Source organism: Lucilia sericata, unplaced genomic scaffold, assembly GCF_015586225.1.
Source record: "Lucilia sericata isolate MDLA Ls3-8-SP2 unplaced genomic scaffold, ASM1558622v1 Contig001483F_arrow, whole genome shotgun sequence".
In the NCBI taxonomy this organism is placed as follows: domain Eukaryota; kingdom Metazoa; phylum Arthropoda; class Insecta; order Diptera; family Calliphoridae; genus Lucilia; species Lucilia sericata.
The window spans coordinates 67,501-90,578 of NW_023995411.1; the positions used below are offsets into that span (position 1 = coordinate 67,501).

Here is a 23,078-nt window from a genome sequence, read left to right on the forward strand (position 1 = left end):
TTTCAGAAAAAACACACACAAAATCTTAAACAAATAAATGACTTAATAACTATTTATAAATAATTAGATAGAAAAAAATTGAGAAAAACTAAACACACAGTTTAAAAAAAAAACTTAAAATTTTAATAAAATATTAAAAGAAATAGTTAAACCCTTTAACTACCCAAGGGTGAGGAGGATTTTTGCAATTGCTTCTCCTCTTCCTGTAGTATACGTATTTTCATTTTCAATTCTTCCACCTGCAAACGATGGACTTCTCTCAAATGTTTTAGTTGATCTTGGGCATGAGTCAATTCGATTTTCTTTTTCTCTAAAGCAACCTGTTGCTCTTTATAGCGTAATTCTGCCTCTTTTAGCTTGAAATAGTTGATTTTTTCTTCATATGAATCCTGGGCGGCAGTGTTGGAGGCTATGGGGGCTGTTGAGTTTAACAAGTTAGCCGTCAAAGTGGGATTATTGGCGGTGAGAGTGGCAATATTAGGATTGTTTGTAGTTAAGGTGTTAGTGTGTTGTGTGTTGGCTGCTGCAGCAGCTGCCACAGCCGCCGTGGGCAAGGCACTGAAGGTGGTACAAGTGAATGTGGGTGTAGCGGTGGCAAATTGTGAGGTGGGTGTTTGTAGTTGCATTTTAACTTGTTGCTGTTGCTGCTGTTGTTGTTGTTGTTGCTGCTGCTGCTGTTGTTGATGTTGCTGTTGAGCAGCAGCTGCGGCTGCTACAGCGGCGGCAGCAGCCTGTTGCTGCTGTTGTTGTTGAGCCTGTTGTTGCTGCTGCTGCAGTACAGCCAGCTGGGCCTGTTGTGCCAATTGTTGCTGCTGTTGTTGAGCCAATTGCTGTTGCTGCAGCTGTTGTTGAGCCTGATACTGAGCCAAAGTGATTTGTTGGGGTTTGATTTCGCTAATGATCTGTTGATTAAAACCATTGGCCGTAATGGTGGCCATGGTGTGCTGCTGCGGCTGATGATGAGTGGGTATGGTAATGCGTGTGGGTGAGGGGGAAGGTATGGTTATTTGGGTACCTAGACAAAAAATTAAGAGAAAAACAAATTGAAAACTATTTTTTTAGAAATCCATTACAATCTCTACTTACCAGTGGTATCTGCCGGATGCTTTATCTGTAATATTATCTCTTCTCTAGGTCTGTTGGTTTTAAACTGCAATAGATCATTAAGTGTCAACTTCTCGGCCGATATTTGATCTACACTTATTTGTTGGGTATGTATGGTGGCAGCTTGTGCTACTTGTTGTTGTAATTGCTGTTGTTGTTGTTGGTGCTGTTGCTGCTGCTGTTGTTGTTGTTGCTGCTGCTGAGCATCTAAAGGATCTTCTTCGATATCATTGACACCACTCGTCTCCATTTCCATTTCTTCGAAAGATTCATTTTGTTCATTGTGTTCGGAGTTTTCATTATTGGAAATATGAAATTCGGGTTCATCTTTGATGACATGATGTTCATCATCTTTCATTATGTGACTTGTGTTGTTGTCATTATTCGAGTTTTGTTTTTGTTGGCCACTGCGAAAGGGATACTGTTTGCGTAGTCTGGAAGTGAAGGAAGAAATTAAAGAGAAGATTTAGTTTTTGGTTTTTTAACAAATTTCGTTTTTTTTTTTTCAAAATAATTACACGAATAAACGATTAATCAGTTAAACGAATAACCGGTTATCGATTAATCGGATATTGTTTTCAATTATTAATAATTTAACAGTTAATCTGTTTTTGGAATAATTAATTAATCGATTAATCTTTAAATTGAATAATACTCCCGAGTAACCGATTACCCATTATATAAGTAACCGGTTACTTTGTTTGAATGTATAAATAATGTACATTCTTATATGCTAAACTATTAGCCGTGATGTTCATTGAACGGTTTCCGAATGAACGGGTAACCGTTTAACCGGTTTTGTTAATAATCCATTGAACAATCGGTAACCGATTAATTAACTTATTTTTTCGGGTTTAAAGTACCTTTTTGACATATTTTTAAGTATTCTCGAAGTTTAGTAACTTTAAAATTAATATTTAGAAAGATAACAGTTATTTGTGTAATTATTTAAACGAATACTAAGCAACCGTTATCACTTTTAATTATTTTTTTAAATTTTTTATTAGTTTTCTTTAAGATTTTTAAAATTTCCTTTAAAAATATCTTCAAAATAAACAACTTTTACAACTTTAACCATCTGGCAACTTTATTTTGTTTTCACTACTACCTTTTAGCAACAACTCTGCTACTGTCACTGAAAGAAAAAAAACTACTACTCTCAATTTTGTTTTTAACTCACACACAAACTCTGTGACACAGACACTCAGTTTTATAATGAAAATGAAAACAACAAAAAAACAGCAACAACAAAAAATACCCACAATTTTTTTACACTCTTTTTTTTCTGCATTAAAATTTCTCACTCACAACTGTACTCGTTGTGGGTAAACCAAGAAGAAGAAGCAGCAGAAAAATGAAAACAATATGTAGCTACGAAAAAGAGCTGATAAAAAACGATAAAAACAATAACAACAAATATTTTTTATGATATAAACAGCAAGAATAATTATTGTGCGTTTTTTTTTTAGAAAATAGCTAAATATTTGTAGGAAAATTTAAAGAATTTTGATTATTTTTAATTAAATAGTTAATTTTCATTTAAACTTTTTATGCTGAGTTAAATTAGGGTTTTGTTATGAGTTTAATTAAGGTGTTTTTTTCGCTAATGAGTTGAAAAATAATAGAATTTATTTTAAACACTCCAACTCTCTCACTCTTCTAGTTTCACTAAAACTCATAGAAAATTAACAAGATATTAATACAGGCATGGAAAATTGATATTTTAAAATAGTAATAACAGCAAAAAAAAGTACTTTTTATGTTTTAAGACTAGACTATAGAGTATACTATAGACTAGAATATAGGCTAGACTATGGGCTAGACTATAGACTAGACTTTAGGTTAGACTATAGACTTGAATATAAGCTTGACTAAATTATGGGCTAGACTATTGACTAGACTATAGACTAGGCTATATGCTAGACTATAGGCAAGACTAGACTATAGACTGGAGTATAAGCTATACTATATGCTATACTATAGGCTAGACTATAGACTAGACTTTAGGCTAGACTATAGACTAGACTATTGGCTAGACTATAGACTAGACTGTAGGCTAGACTATAGACTAGACTATAGGCTAGACTATAGACTAGAGTATAGGCTAGACTATAGGCTAGACTATAGACTTGACTATAGGCAAAATTATAGACAAGACTTTAGGCTAAACTATAGACTAGACTATAGGCAAGACTAGACTATTGGTTAGATTATAGACTAGAGTATAGGCTGGACTATAGACTACACTATAGATTAGACTAAATACTAAACATTAGACTAGACTCTAGAATATACTATAGAATAATTATAGACTAGACTATAGCCTAGACCATAGACTAGTCCATAGGCTAGACAATAGCTTTGACTATACACCAGATAATAGAAAGTATTAAAAACTAGACTATAGAAAGTACTAAAGACTAGAGTATAGACTACACAATAGGTTAGACTATAGATTATACTAAAGTCTTGAATACAGACTGGTCAAAGTTTATAAATTTGGAAAAGCAGCGAAACTTTAGTGGCGTTACCGCAGTATTTGGATATCCAAAAGTAATAAAGTACTGCATTTTCCATGCCTGCATTAAAATTAAAAAAAAGTGTTGTCAATTGTAGACAAAAAAACATTAAAGCGAAAAAGTAAAATGTAAAAAAACTAAAAATATTTGTACAATTTTAATAGAAAAGCTAATAAAATCATCCTACAGAATATAGAATTTAAACATTAATTTACAAGCCATTACCGTTTACAAGACTAACCGCTTACTTTTTTTTTAACAATTTTCAATAATTATAATAAATTTTGAACGATTTTTTGATTAATATTTTTCAAAACTAACTGTTTGATTAATAAGGACGAATAAACGATTGTCAATTATTCGAATAACTGTTTGCTATTAGTCAAAATGTTATTTAATGGAGTATTTTTAACTAAAATTTGAGACATTGCGAGTAACTGGTTTGCATAACTCTTGCAAACGGTTCTATTTATCAAAATTTTTATACTTAAGTATATAAAATTAAAGTTAACGGTTAGCGGTTACTTGAGTAATCGGTATTCGATTGACATTTAATCAAGCAATCGGTCACTGAAGAAAATTTTTATAAAATAAGAAAAAATAAAGATTTTATCATTATTCGACGAATTTTTCTTAACATTCTTGAGTTCTTTAAAAACTCTTAACATTTTAAGGGAAAAACACACTAGATTAGCCTTACTTTTAAGTAGCCTGACTGCAAATAAACGACATTTTTCTCTTTACACAAGTAACAGGTGCATTTTTCCTAAGAAATTCGAAAACATTTACAAAAAAATAAGTGTTTTTTCATTAACTAATTCCTCTGCTTTACCTGGCATTTAACCAAAATTTTTGTATCTGCTTCAAATTACGCATAGCACTAACGCCCGGTGTTGAATTAAATTCGCGCACTATCTGTTCCCAGGCCTCGCGTACCGAGTACTTGGAACGTTGTTTTTTGCGAAATTTGATATCAATCACTTCCTCATGCTGATGAAATAGTGTATAAAGGATTTCCTTTTCTTCATGGGTAAAACGTGGTGTCAGGGAAGACATTTGATGACACTTGCCGCCACCCGTTCCAGAGCCACTACTATTACCACCACCACCGGAAATCGTATCGTCCACTTTAACCGTGACTGTAACGGCTTGTTGTGTACCATCCGTGGACATCATTCAAAAAATCATATGCGAATATTTTTCCCTTAAAAACTCAATTAAATTTTGTTTTGTTGTTTTCTTTTTCTTCGCAGAAAAAAAAAATTCTTAGTTTTTGCACAATTTGTTATTTATTTACTTGCTAAATCACTTTTTTTTTGCCTTTATTAAAAAAATCAATTTTTTTCACTCTAATTTTATCTCACTCTTTTCTGTCGTTTATTACTGTCATGCTGTCTAGCTCACTCTTTTTGTACAACAACAAAAACTCTTTTAATAATGACTCGTTGAAAAAATTTTTTTTTTGCTTCTCTTCCAAATTTTGCAAAGTTTTTGTTTTCGATTTTATTTTAACATTTATTAATAAACTATTTAACTTATTAAATAATCGTATAGTTTATTATTTCCTTTAACAAACATAATTATCTTTCTTCTTTATTTTCTTAAAAAAAAGCGCGCAAAACGTTTCAGCTCTTTATTTATTCCACAATTCTTTTACTCCACTCACACGGCCTTTCAATGAGCAACTGATTTTGCTTGCATTGTGTTTGCTTTACCTGAGTCGAGTCAGCCATTTTTCTATGTTGTGTTTATTTTGTTGTTGATTGTTCTTTTTTCAATGAGATGAGTTGTTGCATTGGTATGAGTGAGTGTTTATTTTGTTTCTATGAGTAAACGAATAAAAAGGAATGCCAGATGGATTTTGTATATATAACAAAAATAAAGTTAAAATTGTTTATGAAATACAGGCATTTTTATAAAAGTAGTAAAATTTAATATTTACAGAATTCAAAATAAACTACAACTGACCTAGAACTAGAACATAACTAAAACAGATCTAAAACTGATATTTTTCACATTTTATTGATCAATTTTCATCATTATTAACAAAAAGTCAACATCTGGCAGCTTTGCTTAACAGTACATTATGAATTTTCCCTCTTTATGGACATTTTGGTTTTAGTCTTTGCTTAGCTATAACATTAAAACTTAGCAACACTGTTATTTCATACTGGCAACTTCAACAGGTGGTTGTATTTACTTTTAGCAATTCTAAACACTTTGCAACACTTAAAACAATTCCCAACACTTTGCTACACTTAAAACAATTCTAAAGACTTTACAACACTTAAAACAGTTAAAAATAAAGGCAAAGTAAAGAAATCTGCGAATTTTTCTTATTTTTTAGGTTTTATTCAGGTATTAATAAATTTTCAATCCTTTTTTTATTAATATAAGTTGTTTTTATTAACTTTTACCCTTCCTCCATTTCCTCCTCTATGTTGGCCACCACATCTGGATAGAATTTCTTTAAAACTCTTTGCACTTCTGGCATTAACATTTCAAATTTAGGAAATTTATCACGTCTTGGAGGTCCTTTATCTAAACCCGACCACAAGTTATGTTTGGAAGTGCGAGCATGTTGTGAAAACTCTATTTCAAAAGCACCCTCTCTTGGTTCCACTTTACCATAATGATTGCGTATTAAAACAAACTGTCTTTCGGGTATTTCGGTTTGTAAATATTTCAAAAACTCTTCTGCCTTGATAGAGAAAATGGAACATTCTAGGGAATGTTCTATATAAATGATAGAACGGTTTTTATCGAAATTTGCCTCGGCAGACCAGTCGATTTCTTTGGGTTTCTTTTTGGCTGTCAATAAATAGAAGGGGATTAATTGGCTTTAAAGATTTATGTGGATTAGAAAAAGGACTAACCTTTTTTAGACATTTTTAAAGAGGAAATATAGAAAAAAATTTAAAAATTTTAAATTTATGAAGAAGATTGTTAAAAAAATTAAAATTTAATTTCTCCAAAAATATGTTTTTGAACTTTAATTCAAGTCATAATTTTTATATTTTTATTTTCTAGCCACCATGATTCCACCCTCTCGTCCTAATGTTACCCGACTTTCCGATGATTCCGTCATGTTGCGCTGGTATGTACCCAAAAACGATGGTCTACCCATACAATTCTTTAAGGTACAATATCGCATGCTGGGCGATGCGGCACGCACTATACCCCGAGAAAATTGGCAGACCACCAATGAGGATATACGCTACAATAAAATGGATCGTAATAATGAGGGCTTTAAGAATTTCACATCTTCGGTGACGGGTTTAAAACCTGACCGTTTCTATCGTTTTCGTATTATAGCCGTTTATTCGAACAATGATAATAAAGAGGGTAATACTTCTTCAAAGTTTTTCCTTAGACGGGGAGAAGATTTAGATTTATCTAATCTACCGGTACCGGAATTACAACGCATAGAACCTTTATCGGAATCGGCAGTAATGTTGCAATGGTCTTTAGCCCATACAGCGGCGGCTACTGAAGTAGATGGTTTCTATGCTTACTATAGGCCAGCCTCGTCGGCTGGTGAGTATATGAAAGCCACTGTAGATGGCATGCAGACTAGAAAATTTAAAATAGATATGCTCGAAGCCGGTACTACCTATGAATTCAAATTACAATCCTTCAATGAAATGGCTGCCTCGGAATTTAGCTCCATAGTACAAGGCAATACTAAAAGTAAGTAATATATTCCTCAATAATTGAAAAAATTCTAAAATTAGCTTTTTTTTCCTCACAGAATCTCTTACCACCCCCGCTCCTGCCTTGCCCGAAAAGGAACCTGCTTCTAAATCCAATGAAGAGGATAATTCTTTGTACCCTGTAGTTGCTGGAGCAGCTGGTGGTGGTCTTTTATTGTTAATAGTTAGCTTAACTGTTTGTATGTGCATAAAAAGACGTAAAAATTCTCAAGCTGAAGGTATTTACTTTTAAACATAACCTTAAAATTGTGATTATTAATAATAAGTTCCTTTACAGAAGAAAATAAACCTCAGTTGGATCATATACAAGCGGATTTTGTATCACCCCAAGTTTTGGGTGTTAACAATCATCACAAAGCTAATAATCATCGTATGAATGGTGTTTTACCGCGCATGAATATTACACCAAATCCATTGGCCCAGGAGGCTGATAAGGTGAGAAACGAAAGATATTGTTTTGTTTTAATTTAGTCTCTACTGTGCACTTTTTTATTATAAAAAGGGGAAATGGAATTAACAGAACTAGAACTGAACTAGAACTAGAACAGAACTAGAACAGAACTAGAACAGAACTAGAACAGAACTAGAACAGAACTAGAACAGAACTAGAACAGAACTAGAACAGAACTAGAACAGAACTAGAACAGAACTAGAACAGAACTAGAACAGAACTTGAACAGAACTAGAACAGAACTAGAACAGAACTAGAACTAGAACAGAACTAGAACAGAACTAGAACAGAACTAGAACAGAACTAGAACAGAACTAGAACAGAACTAGAACAGAACTAGAACAGAACTAGAACAGAACTAGAACAGAACTAGAACAGAACTAGAAACAGAACTAGAACAGAACTAGAACAGAACTAGAACAGAACTAGAACAGAACTAGAACAGAACTAGAACAGAACTAGAACAGAACTAGAATAGAACTAGAACAGAACTAGAATAGAACTAGAATAGGACTAAAACAGAACTATAACAGAACTAGAACAGAACTAGAACAGAACTAGAACAGAACTAGAACAGAACTAGAACAGAACTAGAACAGAACTAGAACAGAACTAGAACAGAACTAAAACAGAACTAGAACAGAACTAGAACAGAACTAGAACAGAACTAGAACAGAACTAGAACAGAACTAGAACAGAACTAGAACAGAACTAGAACAGAACTAGAACAGAACTAGAACAGAACTAGAACAGAACTAGAACAGAACTAGAACAGAACTAGAACAGAACTAGAACAGAACTAGAACAGAACTAGAACAGAACTAGAACAGAACTAGAACAGAACTAGAACAGAACTAGAAAGAACTAGAACAGAACTAGAACAGAACTAGAACAGAACTAGAACAGAACTAGAACAGACTACAGAACTAGAACAGAACTAGAACTAGAACAGAACTAGAACAGAACTAGAACAGAACTAGAACAGAACTAGAACAGAACTAGAACAGAACTAGAACAGAACTAGAACAGAACTAGAACAGAACTAGAACAGAACTAGAACAGAACTAGAACAGAACTAGAACAGAACTAGAACAGAACTAGACAGAACTAGAACAGAACTAGAACAGAACTAGAACAGAACTAGAACAGAACTAGAACAGAACTAGAACAGAACTAGAACAGAACTAGAACAGAACTAGAACAGAACTAGAACAGACAGAACTAGAACAGAACTAGAAAGAACTAGAACAGAACTAGAACAGAACTAGAACAGAACTAGAACAGAACTAGAACAGAACTAGAACAGAACTAGAACAGAACTAGAACAGAACTATAACAGAACTAGAACAGAACTAGAACTAGAACAGAACTAGAACAGAACTAGAACAGAACTAGAACAGAACTAGAACAGAACTAGAACAGAACTAGAACAGAACTAGAACAGAACTAGAAAAACTAGAACAGAACTAGAACAGAACTAGAACAGAACTAGAACAGAACTAGAACAGAACTAGAACAGAACTAGAACAGAACTAGAACAGAACTAGAACAGAACTAGAACAGAACTAGAACAGAACTAGAACAGAACTAGAACAGAACTAGAACAGAACTAGAACAGAACTAGAACAGAACTAGAACAAACTAGAACAGAACTAGAACAGAACTAGAACAGAACTAGAACAGAACTAGAACAGAACTAGAACAGAGAACAGAACTAGAACAGAACTAGAACAGAACTAGAACAGAACTAGAACAGAACTAGAACAGAACTAGAACAGAACTAGAACAGAACTAGAACAGAACTAGAACAGAACTAGAACAGAACTAGAACAGAACTAGAACAGAACTAGAACAGAACTAGAACAGAACTAGAACAGAACTAGAACAGAACTAGAACAGAACTAGAACAGAACTAGAACAGAACTAGAACAGAACTAGAACAGAACTAGAACAGAACTAGAACAGAACTAGAACAGAACTAGAACAGAACTAGAACAGAACTAGAACAGAACTAGAACAGAACTAGAACAGAACTAGAACAGAACTAGAACAGAACTAGAACAGAACTAGAACAGAACTAGAATAGAACTAGAATAGAACTAGAACAGATAACTATAACGACTAGAACAGAACTAGAACAGAACTAGAACTGAACTAGATCAGAACTAGATCAGAAACTAGAACAGAACTAGAACAGAACTAGAAAGAACTAGAACAGAACTAGAACAGAACTAGAACAGAACTAGAACAGAACTAGAACAGCAGACTAGAACAGAACTAGAACAGAACTAGAACCAGAACTAGAACAGAACTAGAACAGAACTACGAACTAGAACAGAACTAACAGAACTAGAACAGAACTAGAACAGAACTAGAACAGAACTAGAACAGAACCTAGAACAGAACCTAGAACAGAACTAGAACAGAACTAGAACTAGAACAGAAACTTAGAACAGAAACTAGAACAGAACTAGAACAGAACTAGAACAGAACTAGAACCGAACTAGAACAGAACTAGAACAGAAACTAGACAGAACTAGAACAGAACTAGAACAGAACTAGAACAGAACTCGAACAGAACTAGAACAGAACTAGAAACAGAACTTAGGAACAGAACTAGAACAGAACTAGAACAGAACTAGAACAGAACTAGAACAGAACTAGACAGACAGAAACTAGACCAGAACTAGAACAGAACTAGAACAGAAACTAGAACAGAACTAGAACAGAACTAGAAACAGAACCTAGAACAGAACTAGAACAGAACTAGAACAGACTAGAACAGACTAGAAACAGAACTAGAACAGAACTAGAACAGAACTAGAACAGAACTAGAACAGAACTAGAACAGAACTAGAACAGAACTAGAACAGAACTAGAACAGAAACTAGAACAGAACTAGAACAGAACTAGAACAGAACTAGAACAGAACTAGAAAGAACTAGAACGAGAACTAGAACAGAACTAGACAGAACTAGAACAGAACTAGAACAGAACTAGAACAGAACTAGACAGAACTAGAACAGAAACTAGAACAGAACTAGAACAGAACTAGAACAGAACTAGAACAGAACTAGAACAGAACTAGAACAGAACTAGAACAGAACTAGAACAGAACTAGAACAGAACTAGAACAGAAACAGAACAGAACTAGAACAGAACTAGAAACAGAACTAGAACAGAACTAGAACAGAACTAGAACAGAACTAGAACAGACTAGAACAGAACTAGAACAGAACTAGAACAGAACTAGAACAGAACTAGAACAGAACTAGAACAGAACTAGAACAGAACTAGAACAGAACTAGAACAGAACTAGAACAGAACTAGAACAAACTAGAACAGAACTAGAACAGAGCTAGAACAGAACTAGAACAGAACTAGAACAGAACTAGAACAGAACTAGAACAGAACTAGAACAGAACTAGAACAGAACTAGAACAGAACTAGAACAGAACTAGAACAGAACTAGAACAGAACTAGAACAGAACTAGAACAGAACTAGAACAGAACTAGAACAGAACTAGAACAGAACTAGAACAGAAATAGAACAGAACTAGAGCAGAACTAGAACAGAACTAGAACAGAACTAGAACAGAACTAGAACAGAACTAGAACAGAACTAGAACAGATCTAGAACAGAACTAGAACAGAACTAGAACAGAACTAGAACAGAACTCGAACAGAACTAGAACAGACTAGAACAGAACTAGAACAGAACTAGAACAGAACTAGAACAGAACTAGAACAGAACTAGACAGAACAGAACTAGAACAGAACTAGAACAGAACTAGAACAGAACTAGAACAGAACTAGAACAGAACTAGAACAGAACTAGAACAGAACTAGACAGAACTGGAACAGAACTAGAACAGAACTAGAACGGAACTAGAACAGAACTAGAACAGAAATAGAACAGAACTAGAACAGAACTAGAACAGAACTAGAACAGAACTAGAACAGAACAGAACAAGAAACAGAACTAGAACCGAACTAGAACAGAACTAGAACAGAACTAGAACAGAACTAGAACGAACTCGAACAGAACTAGAACAGAACTAGAACAGAACTAGAACAGAACTAGAACAGAACTAGAACAGAAACTAGAACAGAACTAGAACAACTAGAACAGAACTAGAACAGAACTAGAACAGAACTAGAACAGAAACTAGAACAGAACTAGAACAGAACTAGAAACAGAACTAGAACAGAACTAGAACAGAACTAGAACAGAACTAGAACAGAACTAGAACAGAACTAGAACAGAACTAGAACAGAACTAGAACAGAACTAGAACAGAACTAGAACAGAACTAGAACAGAACTAGAACAGAACTAGAACAGAACTAGAACAGAACTAGAACAGAACTAGAACAGAACTAGAACAGAACTAGAACAGAACTAGAACAGAACTAGAACAGAACTAGAACAGAACTTAGAACAGAACTAGAACAGAACTAGAACAGAACTAGAACAGAAATAGAACAGAACTAGAACAGAACTAGAACAGAACTAGAACAGAACTAGAACAGAACTAGAACAGAACTAGAACAGAACTAGAACAAAACTAGAACAGAACTAGAACAGAATTAGAACAGAACTAGAACAGAACTAGAACAGAAATAGAACAGAACTAGAACAGACAAGAACTGAACTTTAATCCCATTTCTCTTTTCTTACTTTTTTATAAATACATTTTTCTTTTATTGCTTTTTATTGTAAATTAGTTGTTGTATTTTTTATATCCTTTCTTTTAAACAAATATCTATATTTTATGAAACAAATCAAAGGGGTTGTATGTTAATTTGCTTCAACGGCTGTTGTATTCTAAAAGGTGTTGATTTTCCTGGCAACTTTTTCCAACTACTATCTCACTAGCACAACAAATTTTAATATTTTTTAAAATTATCTGTAAATTTATGTAAAAATTAGTTTTAAGTTTATTTTAAATATTGTAAATTATTTAATTTTCTTTAAAATTGCAAGAGCTTTTGCTTTTAAAACACTTTGCACACTTTACTTTTCAATTGTAATTTACTTCCCCAGTTGGGGAATTTCTTAAAAATATTATGTATTTGTAGATTTTTACTTAAAATTGCTTTAATTACTTTAATAAGAAACTTCCCCGCATAAATGGGATTTGTGGGATTTTTCAAAATGTTTTTGGGAATTCAAATTTTTTAGTTAAAAATTACATATTTAGCTAGAATTATCATAATAATGCTTTAAAATGCTTTCAAAGCTGGTTTTCAAACTTCCCCAGTTTGGGGGATTTTGGAAATTTTCTAAAAATAGGATTAGTTATCAAAGATATTTAACACAAAAAAGAATTTAATTAATAAAAGTGTTAACAACTTGTTTTGCAATTCAATTAAAATGTCTTTTAGGACTTCCCCCTTGTATAAAGAATTTTGGGGATTTTTGGAAAAGTATTTGGGAATGAAAATTTTTGAATTTTCAGATCAAATTATTAATATTTAGCAATTTACAGCTTAGTAACAATGCCCAGATAGGATTTAGAAGTTTAATTTAAGTTTAAACTATAAATATATCACTGCTACCGTTAGAAAGCTTTTCCTAAACTTATGCTTTAAAAAAATCTGCTTAAATACCAATATTTGCTTAAGCTTTTTAAGTATTTGCTAAACTTTTATAAACAATATGAAACTAGCTTAGATATAGAAATATCAGCATGATTTATTTTAGAATCGTAATGTCATGGAATTACGCTTCATGACCACCAACAACACCACCACCAGCAGTTCGAACAACAGTTGCCACAATAGTACAGAGAAGCTCAATGCTGAACAGCATGATTTAGCTCTGCAACATCTACAAACACCGCCACAACGTTCCACCTCATCTTGTGAGACTTTAGAAGCTTCCGAGGGAGTTACTCTAACCAATGGTTTGGATCCTAATTCACCCCTATCAAAACCTTTGCCTCCCTTGCCCAGCAAGAATACAACAAAGTTAGCAAATCATACAACCTCAATGAAAATGCAACAATCATCGAATAATGCTTCCTGTTCCTCATCAAACTCATCAACCTTGCAAAAATTAGCTAACTCTAATAATTTAAATAATTCACAGGCCCATATAGGATCGGGTATACACCATGCTCAACCCTATTATCAAACACCTCCTACGCCCACATTAATGGCTAAAAGGGACTATCAGCAACCGCCGCCAGTGCCACCACATCAAAACAATAATCACACTTCTATGTCGGCTATGAATCATCATCATCCTTTACCACCTACTGGACATCAAGCCGCCCCCTTAACGCCCTCTTTAGATCAACAAAGACGTACACTAGATCGCAGTGTACGTAATTTACCCTACAATCAAAATAACTCGAATATGGCGAATAATCATGATACGTCAGCCATGAATTTGGAAGGTCTTACTACACGCATACCATCCTTGAGAAGAACACGACGCACTTCCGGCGGTAGTTCAAATAATGGTGTCAATTCTATGTCCAGTAATCCCAATGGTGGTCTGGGTATACCTATCGCCGTGGCCGCCGGCAGTCCAAGAGTTCAACGTTCTCCTATGCCCGCCAGAGCGGCCATGATGAAACAACGTTCACGTTTGGGCAGTCACAATGATAATATCTCTTCCGGCAGTCTCAACAGTATTGAAGTGTGATGTTAAAAAGAGAGTAAGTAAGTGTTAAAGAGAGCAGAAGTTTTAAAAGTTAGAGAATTTTTTGTTTTCCTTTTTTCCTTAGTAATGAATACAGACTATTAAGTTTTAATTACACTTTTAATTTAAATGTAAATAATTTAGCTTAAGGTATAGCTTAGAATTAGCTAGTTTTATACTAACAGGGCACAAAAACAAGAGACAGTTTTTAAAGATAAAGAGAGCTCAAATGAATTTAAAATTAAGAGAACCTTAGAAATTAAGAAATCTAAAACAAATATAAGAGAATAATTCGAGTTAGAAGAAGAACTTCCAATATTATAGATCAGACCATAGACCACGATATAGACTATATAATAAACTAAAGGCTAGACTATAGAATAAACTATAGAATAGACTATAGACTAGACTATAGAATAGACTATAGACTAGACTAGACTATAGACTAGACTATAGACTAGACTATAGACTAGACTTTAGACTAGACTATAGAATAGACTATAGAATATACTATAGAATAGACTATAGAATTGACTATAGACTAGACTATAGCATAGACTATCGATTAGACTAGACTATAGACTAAACTATAGACTGGACTACTAGACTAGACTACTAGACTATTGACAGGCCTAAAGACTAGACTATAGAATATACTATAGAATAGACTATAGACTAGACTATAAACTAGACTATGGACTAGTCTAGACTCTAGAACAGTCTATAGAATATATTATAGAATATACTATTGAATAGACTATAGACTAGACTACAGACTAGACTATAGACTAGGACTATAGACTAAACTATAGACTAGACTATTGACTAGACTATAGACTAGACTATAGACTAGACTATAGACTAGACTATAGACTAGACTATAGACTAGACTATAGACTAGACTATAGACTAGACTATAGACTAGACTATAGACTAGACTATAGACTAGACTATAGACTAGACTATAGACGATACTTAGACTACTATAGACTAGACTATAGACTAGACTATAGACTAGACTATAGACTAGACTATAGACTATAGACTAGACTATAGACTAGACTATAGACTAGACTATAGACTAGACTATAGACTAGACTATAGACTAGACTATAGACTAGACTATAGACTAGACTATAGACTAGACTATAGACTAGACTATAGACTAGACTATAGACTAGACTAGACTAGACTATAGACTAGACTATAGACTAGACTATAGACTAGACTATAGACTAGACTATAGACTAGACTATAGACTAGACTATAGACTAGACTATAGACTAGACTATAGACTAGACTATAGACTAGACTATAGACTAGACTATAGACTAGACTATAGACTAGACTATAGACTAGACTAGACTAGACTATAGACTAGACTATAGACTAGACTATAGACTAGACTATAGACTAGACTATAGACTAGACTATAGACTAGACTATAGACTAGACTATAGACTAGACTATAGACTAGACTATAGACTAGACTATAGACTAGACTATAGACTAGACTATAGACTAGACTATAGACTAGACTATAGACTAGACTATAGACTAGACTATAGACTAGACTATAGACTAGACTATAGACTAGACTAGACTATAGACTAGACTATAGACTAGACTATAGACTAGACTATAGACTAGACTATAGACTAGACTATTGACTAGACTATAGACTAGACTATAGACTAGACTATAGACTAGACTATAGACTAGACTATAGACTAGACTATAGACTAGACTATAGACTAGACTATAGACTAGACTATAGACTAGACTATAGACTAGACTATAGACTAGACTATAGACTAGACTATAGACTAGAATATAGACTAGACACTAGACTAGACTATAGACTAGAATATAGACTAGACTAAAGACTAGATTATAAACTAGACTCTAGACTAGACTATAGACTCGACTATAGACCAGACTATAAACTATACTATAGACTAGACTATAGACTAGACTATAAACTATACTATAGACTAGACTATAGACTAGACTATGGACTAGACTATAGACTAGACTATAGACTAGACTATAGACTAGACTATACACTATAGACTAGACTATAAACTAGACTATAGACTAGACTACTACTGGCTGTAGTCTAGAATATACTATGGATTATATTCTAGACTAGACTATGGAATAAACTATGTGCTAGATTATAGAATAAACTATAAAATAGACTTTAGACTAGACTATAGTTTATAAACTATAGATATATGACTCTAGCCAAATCTATATTGAATATGATAGACTACTGTTCAGTCTATTGCCAGAACTATAGCTAAGACAATTGCCTATATTATGGACTAGACTATAGCTAGGTGTTTATGATGGAATCTAACCAAGACTATAAGGTTAAATATAATCACGACTAGAATATAATTTTTTAGTATAAACAATAAATTATTTTCATTTATTTGCTTTAAAAACATTGTAAATAGTTCATATTTTATTAAAAAAATATATAAAATACATTTCAAAAATAAATTAAAATAATTTATTTTAAGAGCCATTGTAACAAATAATGAAAATGAAAAATAAAATCATATCCGTCCTGTATATTTCTTTACAAGATTAAGTTAATTTAAAATAGGTTTTTTAAGATGTTTTTAAAAATTTTGAATAATTTGGAAAATATTTGTAGATTTTTTTATTAAAGTTTTTACAAAATTTCTTTATTAAAACTGTTTTAATAATTTATTTAGTTTTATTTATAATTAATTAAACTATTTGTTTTGTATTTGCCTTAAGTTTTAATAATATAATTTTATTTAAGTTTTATTTATTATTTTGATGTATTATTATTTTATTTTAATTTTTAAACAAAAAAATGCTTCCTGCTTTAAGCGATAATGGCCTTATATCTTTAATTTTTATTTTAAATTTAAAGAAATAATAAAATAAAATAAAATAAATGTTACTTCTCAACAAAATTATTAATTAATAAAAAAATAATTTATAATAAATTTAAACATAAAATGACATAAAATTTAAGTTAAATGTTAAAAAAAATAAAACAAAAAATAAATTAACAAATATAATAAAAAAGCAAATTACAAACTAAAAATTTTGTTTAAATTTAAATCCAAAAGAAAAAACCTTATTAGTAAGTATAAAATACCCAACTGATCCCAACCATAGACTAGACTATAGTCTACCTGAGACCCATATTTCATCAAAATTTGGGAACAAAATTTCAGATCGATTCTACTACAAAATTTTATTTTATTTTCAAAATTTCCTCTACATTTGGGGGTTCTTGTCTTGACTATTCGAAAAATTTGCTAAGACAAGAACCTCACATATTAGAAAAATCTTGATGTGAAATGGAATTTCATGGGATATTTGGTTCAAAATTTTTGTTCTGAAATTTTTATGAAATATTGGACCTAGCTCAATTCTGAAACCATTTACGGATTCAGCATAGATTTGAGTCTTACATCACAAATTTCAGTTGCCCTCGGCCTCAAGATCCCCAAGTAATGGAGCATATTGTTCAAAGTAAAAAAAATTCGGTAATTTTTATGAAATAATGGACCTAGGTCCATTCAGAGTTCATTTTCGGATTCAGCGTGTGAATTTACCAGAAAGGTGAGTTTGCAGCCAGATTTGGCCAGTAGTTTTCGAGTTTAAAGCAAACAAAAAAATAAATTTAAAATTTTGTTGTAAAATGGGTCCTAGGTCCAACATTTATCAAAATTTCAGATTTTTTTTTCAATTTTGCTTCAAACTCGGAAACTACTGGGCGAATCTGGCTGGAAACTCACCTTTCTGGTAAAATCCCATGCTGAATCCAAAAATGAAGGCAGAATGGACCTGGGACCAATATTTCATTAAAATTCCCGAAAATTTTTTATTATGAGCAAATTGCGGTATTATATCGGGGTCTTGAGGTCTAGAGCTGCAAAAATTTGACATTCAAAATTAGTGCTTAAGCTGAATCCGAAAAGGAACTCATAGTGGATCTGAGACCAATATTTCATCAAAATTTAAGAACAAAATTTCAGACCGATTCTGCTACAAAATTTAATGTTATCTCAAAATGTCCTCTTCATTTGGGGGTTCTTGTCTTGACTATTGAAAAATATGCTAGCCAAGACAAGATCCTCACATATTAGACAAATCTGGATGGAAAATTAATTTTCGAGGGATAATTGGTTCAAAATGTTTGAGCTGAAATTTTTATGAAATAGTGGACCTAGCTCGATTCTGAAATCATTTTCGGATTCAGCATAGATTTTGGACTTAGATGACAAATTTTTGTTGGCCTCGGCCTCAATATCACCAAATAACAGCACAAATTGTTCAAAGTAAAAAAATTTCGGTAATTTTGATTAAATAATGGACCTAGGTCCATTCTGAGTCCATTTTCGGATTCAGCGTGCGAATTTATCAGAAAGGTGAGTTTCCAGCCAGATTCGGCCAGTAGTTTTCGAGTTTAAAGCAAACAAAAAAATAAATTTATAATTTTGTTGTAAAATAGGTCCTAGGTCCAACATTTATCAAAATTTTAGATTTTTTTTCAATTTTGCTTCAAACTCGGAAACTACTGGGCGAATCTGGCTGGAAACTTACCTTTCTGGTGAAATCCCATGCTGAATCCAAAAATGAAGTCAGAATGGACCTGGGACCAATATTTCATCAAAATTCCCGAAAATTTTTTGTTTGAAGCAATTTGTGGTATTATACCGGGGTCTTGAGGTTAAGAGCTGCAAAAATTTGACATTCAAAATTAGTGCTTATACTGAATCCGAAAATGTATTCATAATGGACGTGAGGCCAATATTTCATCAAAATTTAAGAACAAAATTTCAGACTGATTCTGCTACAAAATTTTATTTTATTTCCAAAATTTCATCTACATTTGGGGGTTCTTGTTTTGACTATTAAAAAATTTGCTAGCCAAGACAAGAACCTCACATATTAGCAAAATCTTGATGTAAAATGAAATTTCGTGGGATATTTGGTTCAAAATTTTTGTACTGAAATTTTTATGAAATATTGGACCTAGCTCAATTCTGAAACCATTTACGGATTCAGCGTAGATTTTAGTCCTACATGACAAATTTCAGTTGCCCTCGGCCTCAAGATACCCAAGTAATGGTGCATATTGTTCAAAGTAAAAAAATTTCGGGAATTTTGGTGAAAGAATAGACCTAGGTCCATTCTGAGTCCATTTTCGGATTCAGCGTGTGAATTTACCAGAAAGGTGAGTTTCCAGCCAGATTTGGCCAGTAGTTTTCGAGTTTAAAGCAAACAAAAAAATAAATTTGAAATTTTGTGGTAAAATGGGTCCTAGGTCCAACATTTATCAAAATTTCAGATTTTTTTTTAATTTTGCTTCAAACTCGGAAACTACTGGGCGAATCTGGCTGGAAACTCACCTTTCTGGTAAAATCCCATGCTGAATACAAAAATGAAGTCAGAATGGACCTGGGACCAATATTTCATCAAAATTCCCGAAAATTTTTTGTTTTAAACAATTTGTGGTATTATATCGGGGTCTTGAGGTCTAGAGCTGCAAAAATTTGACATTCAAAATTAATGCTTAAGCTGAATCCGAAAATGAACGTCATAGTGGACCTGAGACCAATATTTCATCAAAATTTAAGAACAAAATTTCAGACTGATTCTGCTACAAAATTTTATTTTATTTCCAAAATTTCCTCTACATTTGGGGGTTCTTGTCTTGACTATTAAAAAAAAATTGCTAGCCAAGACAAGAACCTCACATATTAGCAAAATCTTGATGTAAAACGAAATTTCGTGGGATATTTGGTTCAAAATGTTTGCGCTGAAATTTTTATGAAATATTGGACCTAGCTCAATTCTGAAACCATTTTCGGATTCAGCATAGATTTTGGACTTAGATGACAAATATTTTTTGGCCTCGACCTCAATATCAGCAAATAACAGCACAAATTGTTCAAAGTAAAAAAATTCCGGGAATTTTGGTGAAAGAATGGACCTAGGTCCATTCTGAGTCCATTTTCGGATTCAGCGTGTGAATTTACCGGAAAGGTGAGTTTCCAGCCGGATTCGGCCAGTAACTTTCGAGTTTAAAGCAAACAAAAAAATAAATTTGAAATTTTGTTCTATTGTGGGTCCAAGGTCCAACATTCATCAAAATTCCTGATTTTTTTTAATTTTGCTTCAAACTCGGAAACTACTGGGCGAATCTGGCTGGAAACTTACCTTTCTGGTGAAATCCCATGCTGAATCCAAAAATGAAGTCAGAATGGACCTGGGACCAATATTTCATCAAAATTCCCGAAAATTTTTTGTTTGAAGCAATTTGTGGTATTATATCGGGGTCTTGAGGTCTAGAGCTGCAAAAATTTGACATTCAAAATTAGTGCTTAAGCTGAATCCGAAAATGAACTCATAGTGGACCTAAGACCAATATTTCATTCAAATTTCCGAACAAAATTTCGGACCGATTCTACTATAAAATTTTATGTTATCTCAAAATTTTCCAAAATTGTTTCTACATATGTGGGTTCTTGTCTTTACTATTGAAATATATACTAGCCAAGACAAGGATCTCCCATATTAGAAAAGTCTTTTGTGCTGAAAATTTTATGAAATATTGGTCCTAGCTCAATTCTGATTGAGTCTTACAGGAGAAATTTCAGTTTCTCTCTGCCTCAAGATCCCGAAATAACAGCACAAATTGTTCAAAGTAAAAAAAATTTCTAAAACTCATCTAGAACTGATGAGAATTGATCTAAAACTGATCTTGAACGGAATAAAAGACAAAAAAATTTTGTTTATTTGTATCTTTATTTCAGATTGTTATTATTATTTTAAAGTATACATCTATTTGTATTATCTTTATACGATGTTTAAAAAGCCTGTTGGTGATCCCACCATGATGATAGATGCTGCCTCACCATCATCAGCCACAACGATAAATAATCCAGGCTTTAAAGAACCATGAACCATGATAAAAATGGTAGCCTCCCTAGTGTTTCCAATAAATCCACTATATAATCTGTTACAACTGATCCGACTACAGTCCTCTGTAACTGTTTTAGTAACTTTTTAATAAAACAAATTTTATTTGTAGATTTTTTTTACAAAATATTTCTCTTTTATTATTTTAACATTTATTTTTACATAAAATCTTTGTTTTTTTTTTTATTTTCAAAGCGTAAAAAATAATCTTTTAATAATTACAGTAATTGAGCTTGTTTATTATGTTTTTTTGTCTGTATTCAGCTTAGTTTAAAACTTTGTTTATAACAATTATAATTGTTAATAATTTTAGCTTAAAATAAATAATTTACAAAGATTAATTTCGAAATGATATAAAATGTTAAAAATTTACAAGAAGATTTCATTTGGCAACATTATACAAAAGACTAGACTATAGAATAGACTATAGACTAGACTATAGACTAGATTATAAACTAAATTATAGACTAAACTATAGACTAGACCATAGACCAGACTATAGACTAGAATATAGACTAGACTATAGACTAGACTATAGACTAGACTATAGACTAGACTATAGACTAGACTATAGACTAGACTATAGACTAGACTATAGACTAGACTATAGACTAGACTATAGACTAGACTATAGACTAGACTACAGACTAGACTACACTAGACTAGACTAGACTAAGTATAGACTAGATTATAGACTAGACTATAGCCTAGACTATAGCCTAGACTATAGACTAGACTAGACTATAGACTAGACTAGACTATAGACTAGACTAGACTATAGACTAGACTAGACTATAGACTAGACTATAGACTAGACTGTAGACTAGACTATAGACTAGACTAAAGACTAGACTATAGAATAGACTATAGACTAGACTATAGACTAGACTATAGACTAGACTATAGACTAGACTATAGACTAGACTATAGACTAGACTATAGACTAGACTGCAGACTAGACTATAGACCAGACTACAGACTAGACTATATACTAGACTACAGACTCGACTATACACTAGACTATAGACTAGACTACAGACTAGACTCCAGACTGGATTATATACTAGACTAAGTATAGACTAGACTACAGACTAAAATATAGACTATATTATAGACTAGACTATAGCCTAGACTATAGACTAGACTATAGACTAGACTATAGACTAAACTATAGACTAGACTATAGACTACACTATAGACTAGACTATAGACTCGACTAAAGACTAGACTAGATTATAGACTAGACCATAGACTAGATTATAGACTGGACTAGACTTTAGACTAGACCAGTCTATAATCTAGACTAGACAATAGATTAGATAGACTAGACTATAGAATAGACTGTAGACTAGACTATAGGCAATACTATAGACTAGACTATAGACTAGACTATAGACTAGACTATAGACTAGACTATAGACTAGACTATAGACTAGACTATAGACTAGACTATAGACTAGACTATAGACTAGACTATAGACTAGACTATAGACTAGACTATAGACTAGACTATAGACTAGACTATAGACTAGACTATAGACTAGACTATAGACTAGACTATAGACTAGACTATAGACTAGACTATAGACTAGACTATAGACTAGACTATAGACTAGACTATAGACTAGACTATAGACTAGACCTATAGACTAGACTATAGACT

General features: G+C 32.6%; 3 protein-coding genes across 4 annotated transcripts in view; 1 reads left to right on the top strand and 2 right to left on the bottom strand.

Annotated features, from left to right (window-relative positions):
• Window positions 1-5,299, bottom strand: part of LOC119611574 (regulatory protein zeste) — a 5,625-nt gene extending 326 nt beyond the window's left edge. Inside the window, exons 1-3 of the mRNA XM_037967217.1 lie at window positions 4,456-5,299; window positions 1,087-1,538; window positions 1-1,015 (exon numbers count right to left, since the gene is read on the bottom strand). The exon at window positions 1-1,015 is cut by the window's left edge and continues 326 nt beyond it. Coding sequence (XP_037823145.1) covers window positions 156-1,015; window positions 1,087-1,538; window positions 4,456-4,799 — 1,656 coding nt within the window. The 5' untranslated portion in view covers window positions 4,800-5,299 and the 3' untranslated portion in view covers window positions 1-155. The remainder of the gene's footprint in view (window positions 1,016-1,086; window positions 1,539-4,455) is intronic.
• Window positions 1-14,897, top strand: part of LOC119611572 (interference hedgehog) — a 57,874-nt gene extending 42,977 nt beyond the window's left edge. The window contains exons 5-9 of one of the 2 annotated variants that reach the window (XM_037967216.1): window positions 6,654-7,313; window positions 7,375-7,554; window positions 7,614-7,771; window positions 13,880-14,453; window positions 14,523-14,897. In XM_037967216.1, the coding sequence (XP_037823144.1) occupies window positions 6,654-7,313; window positions 7,375-7,554; window positions 7,614-7,771; window positions 13,880-14,440 (1,559 nt within the window). In that variant the 3' untranslated portion in view covers window positions 14,441-14,453; window positions 14,523-14,897. Of the gene's footprint in view, window positions 1-6,653; window positions 7,314-7,374; window positions 7,555-7,613; window positions 7,772-13,879 lie in introns of both variants that reach the window. The other variant, XM_037967215.1, reaches the window with a different exon arrangement.
• Window positions 6,022-6,587, bottom strand: LOC119611575 (selenoprotein H). The gene is made up of 2 exons (XM_037967218.1): window positions 6,500-6,587; window positions 6,022-6,434 (listed from the first exon to the last, which is right to left on the bottom strand). Exons 1-2 carry the CDS (start codon window positions 6,510-6,512, stop codon window positions 6,037-6,039), a joined length of 411 nt encoding a protein of 136 aa, XP_037823146.1. The 5' UTR covers window positions 6,513-6,587; the 3' UTR covers window positions 6,022-6,036.
• Window positions 14,898-23,078: the final 8,181 nt, after the last annotated feature.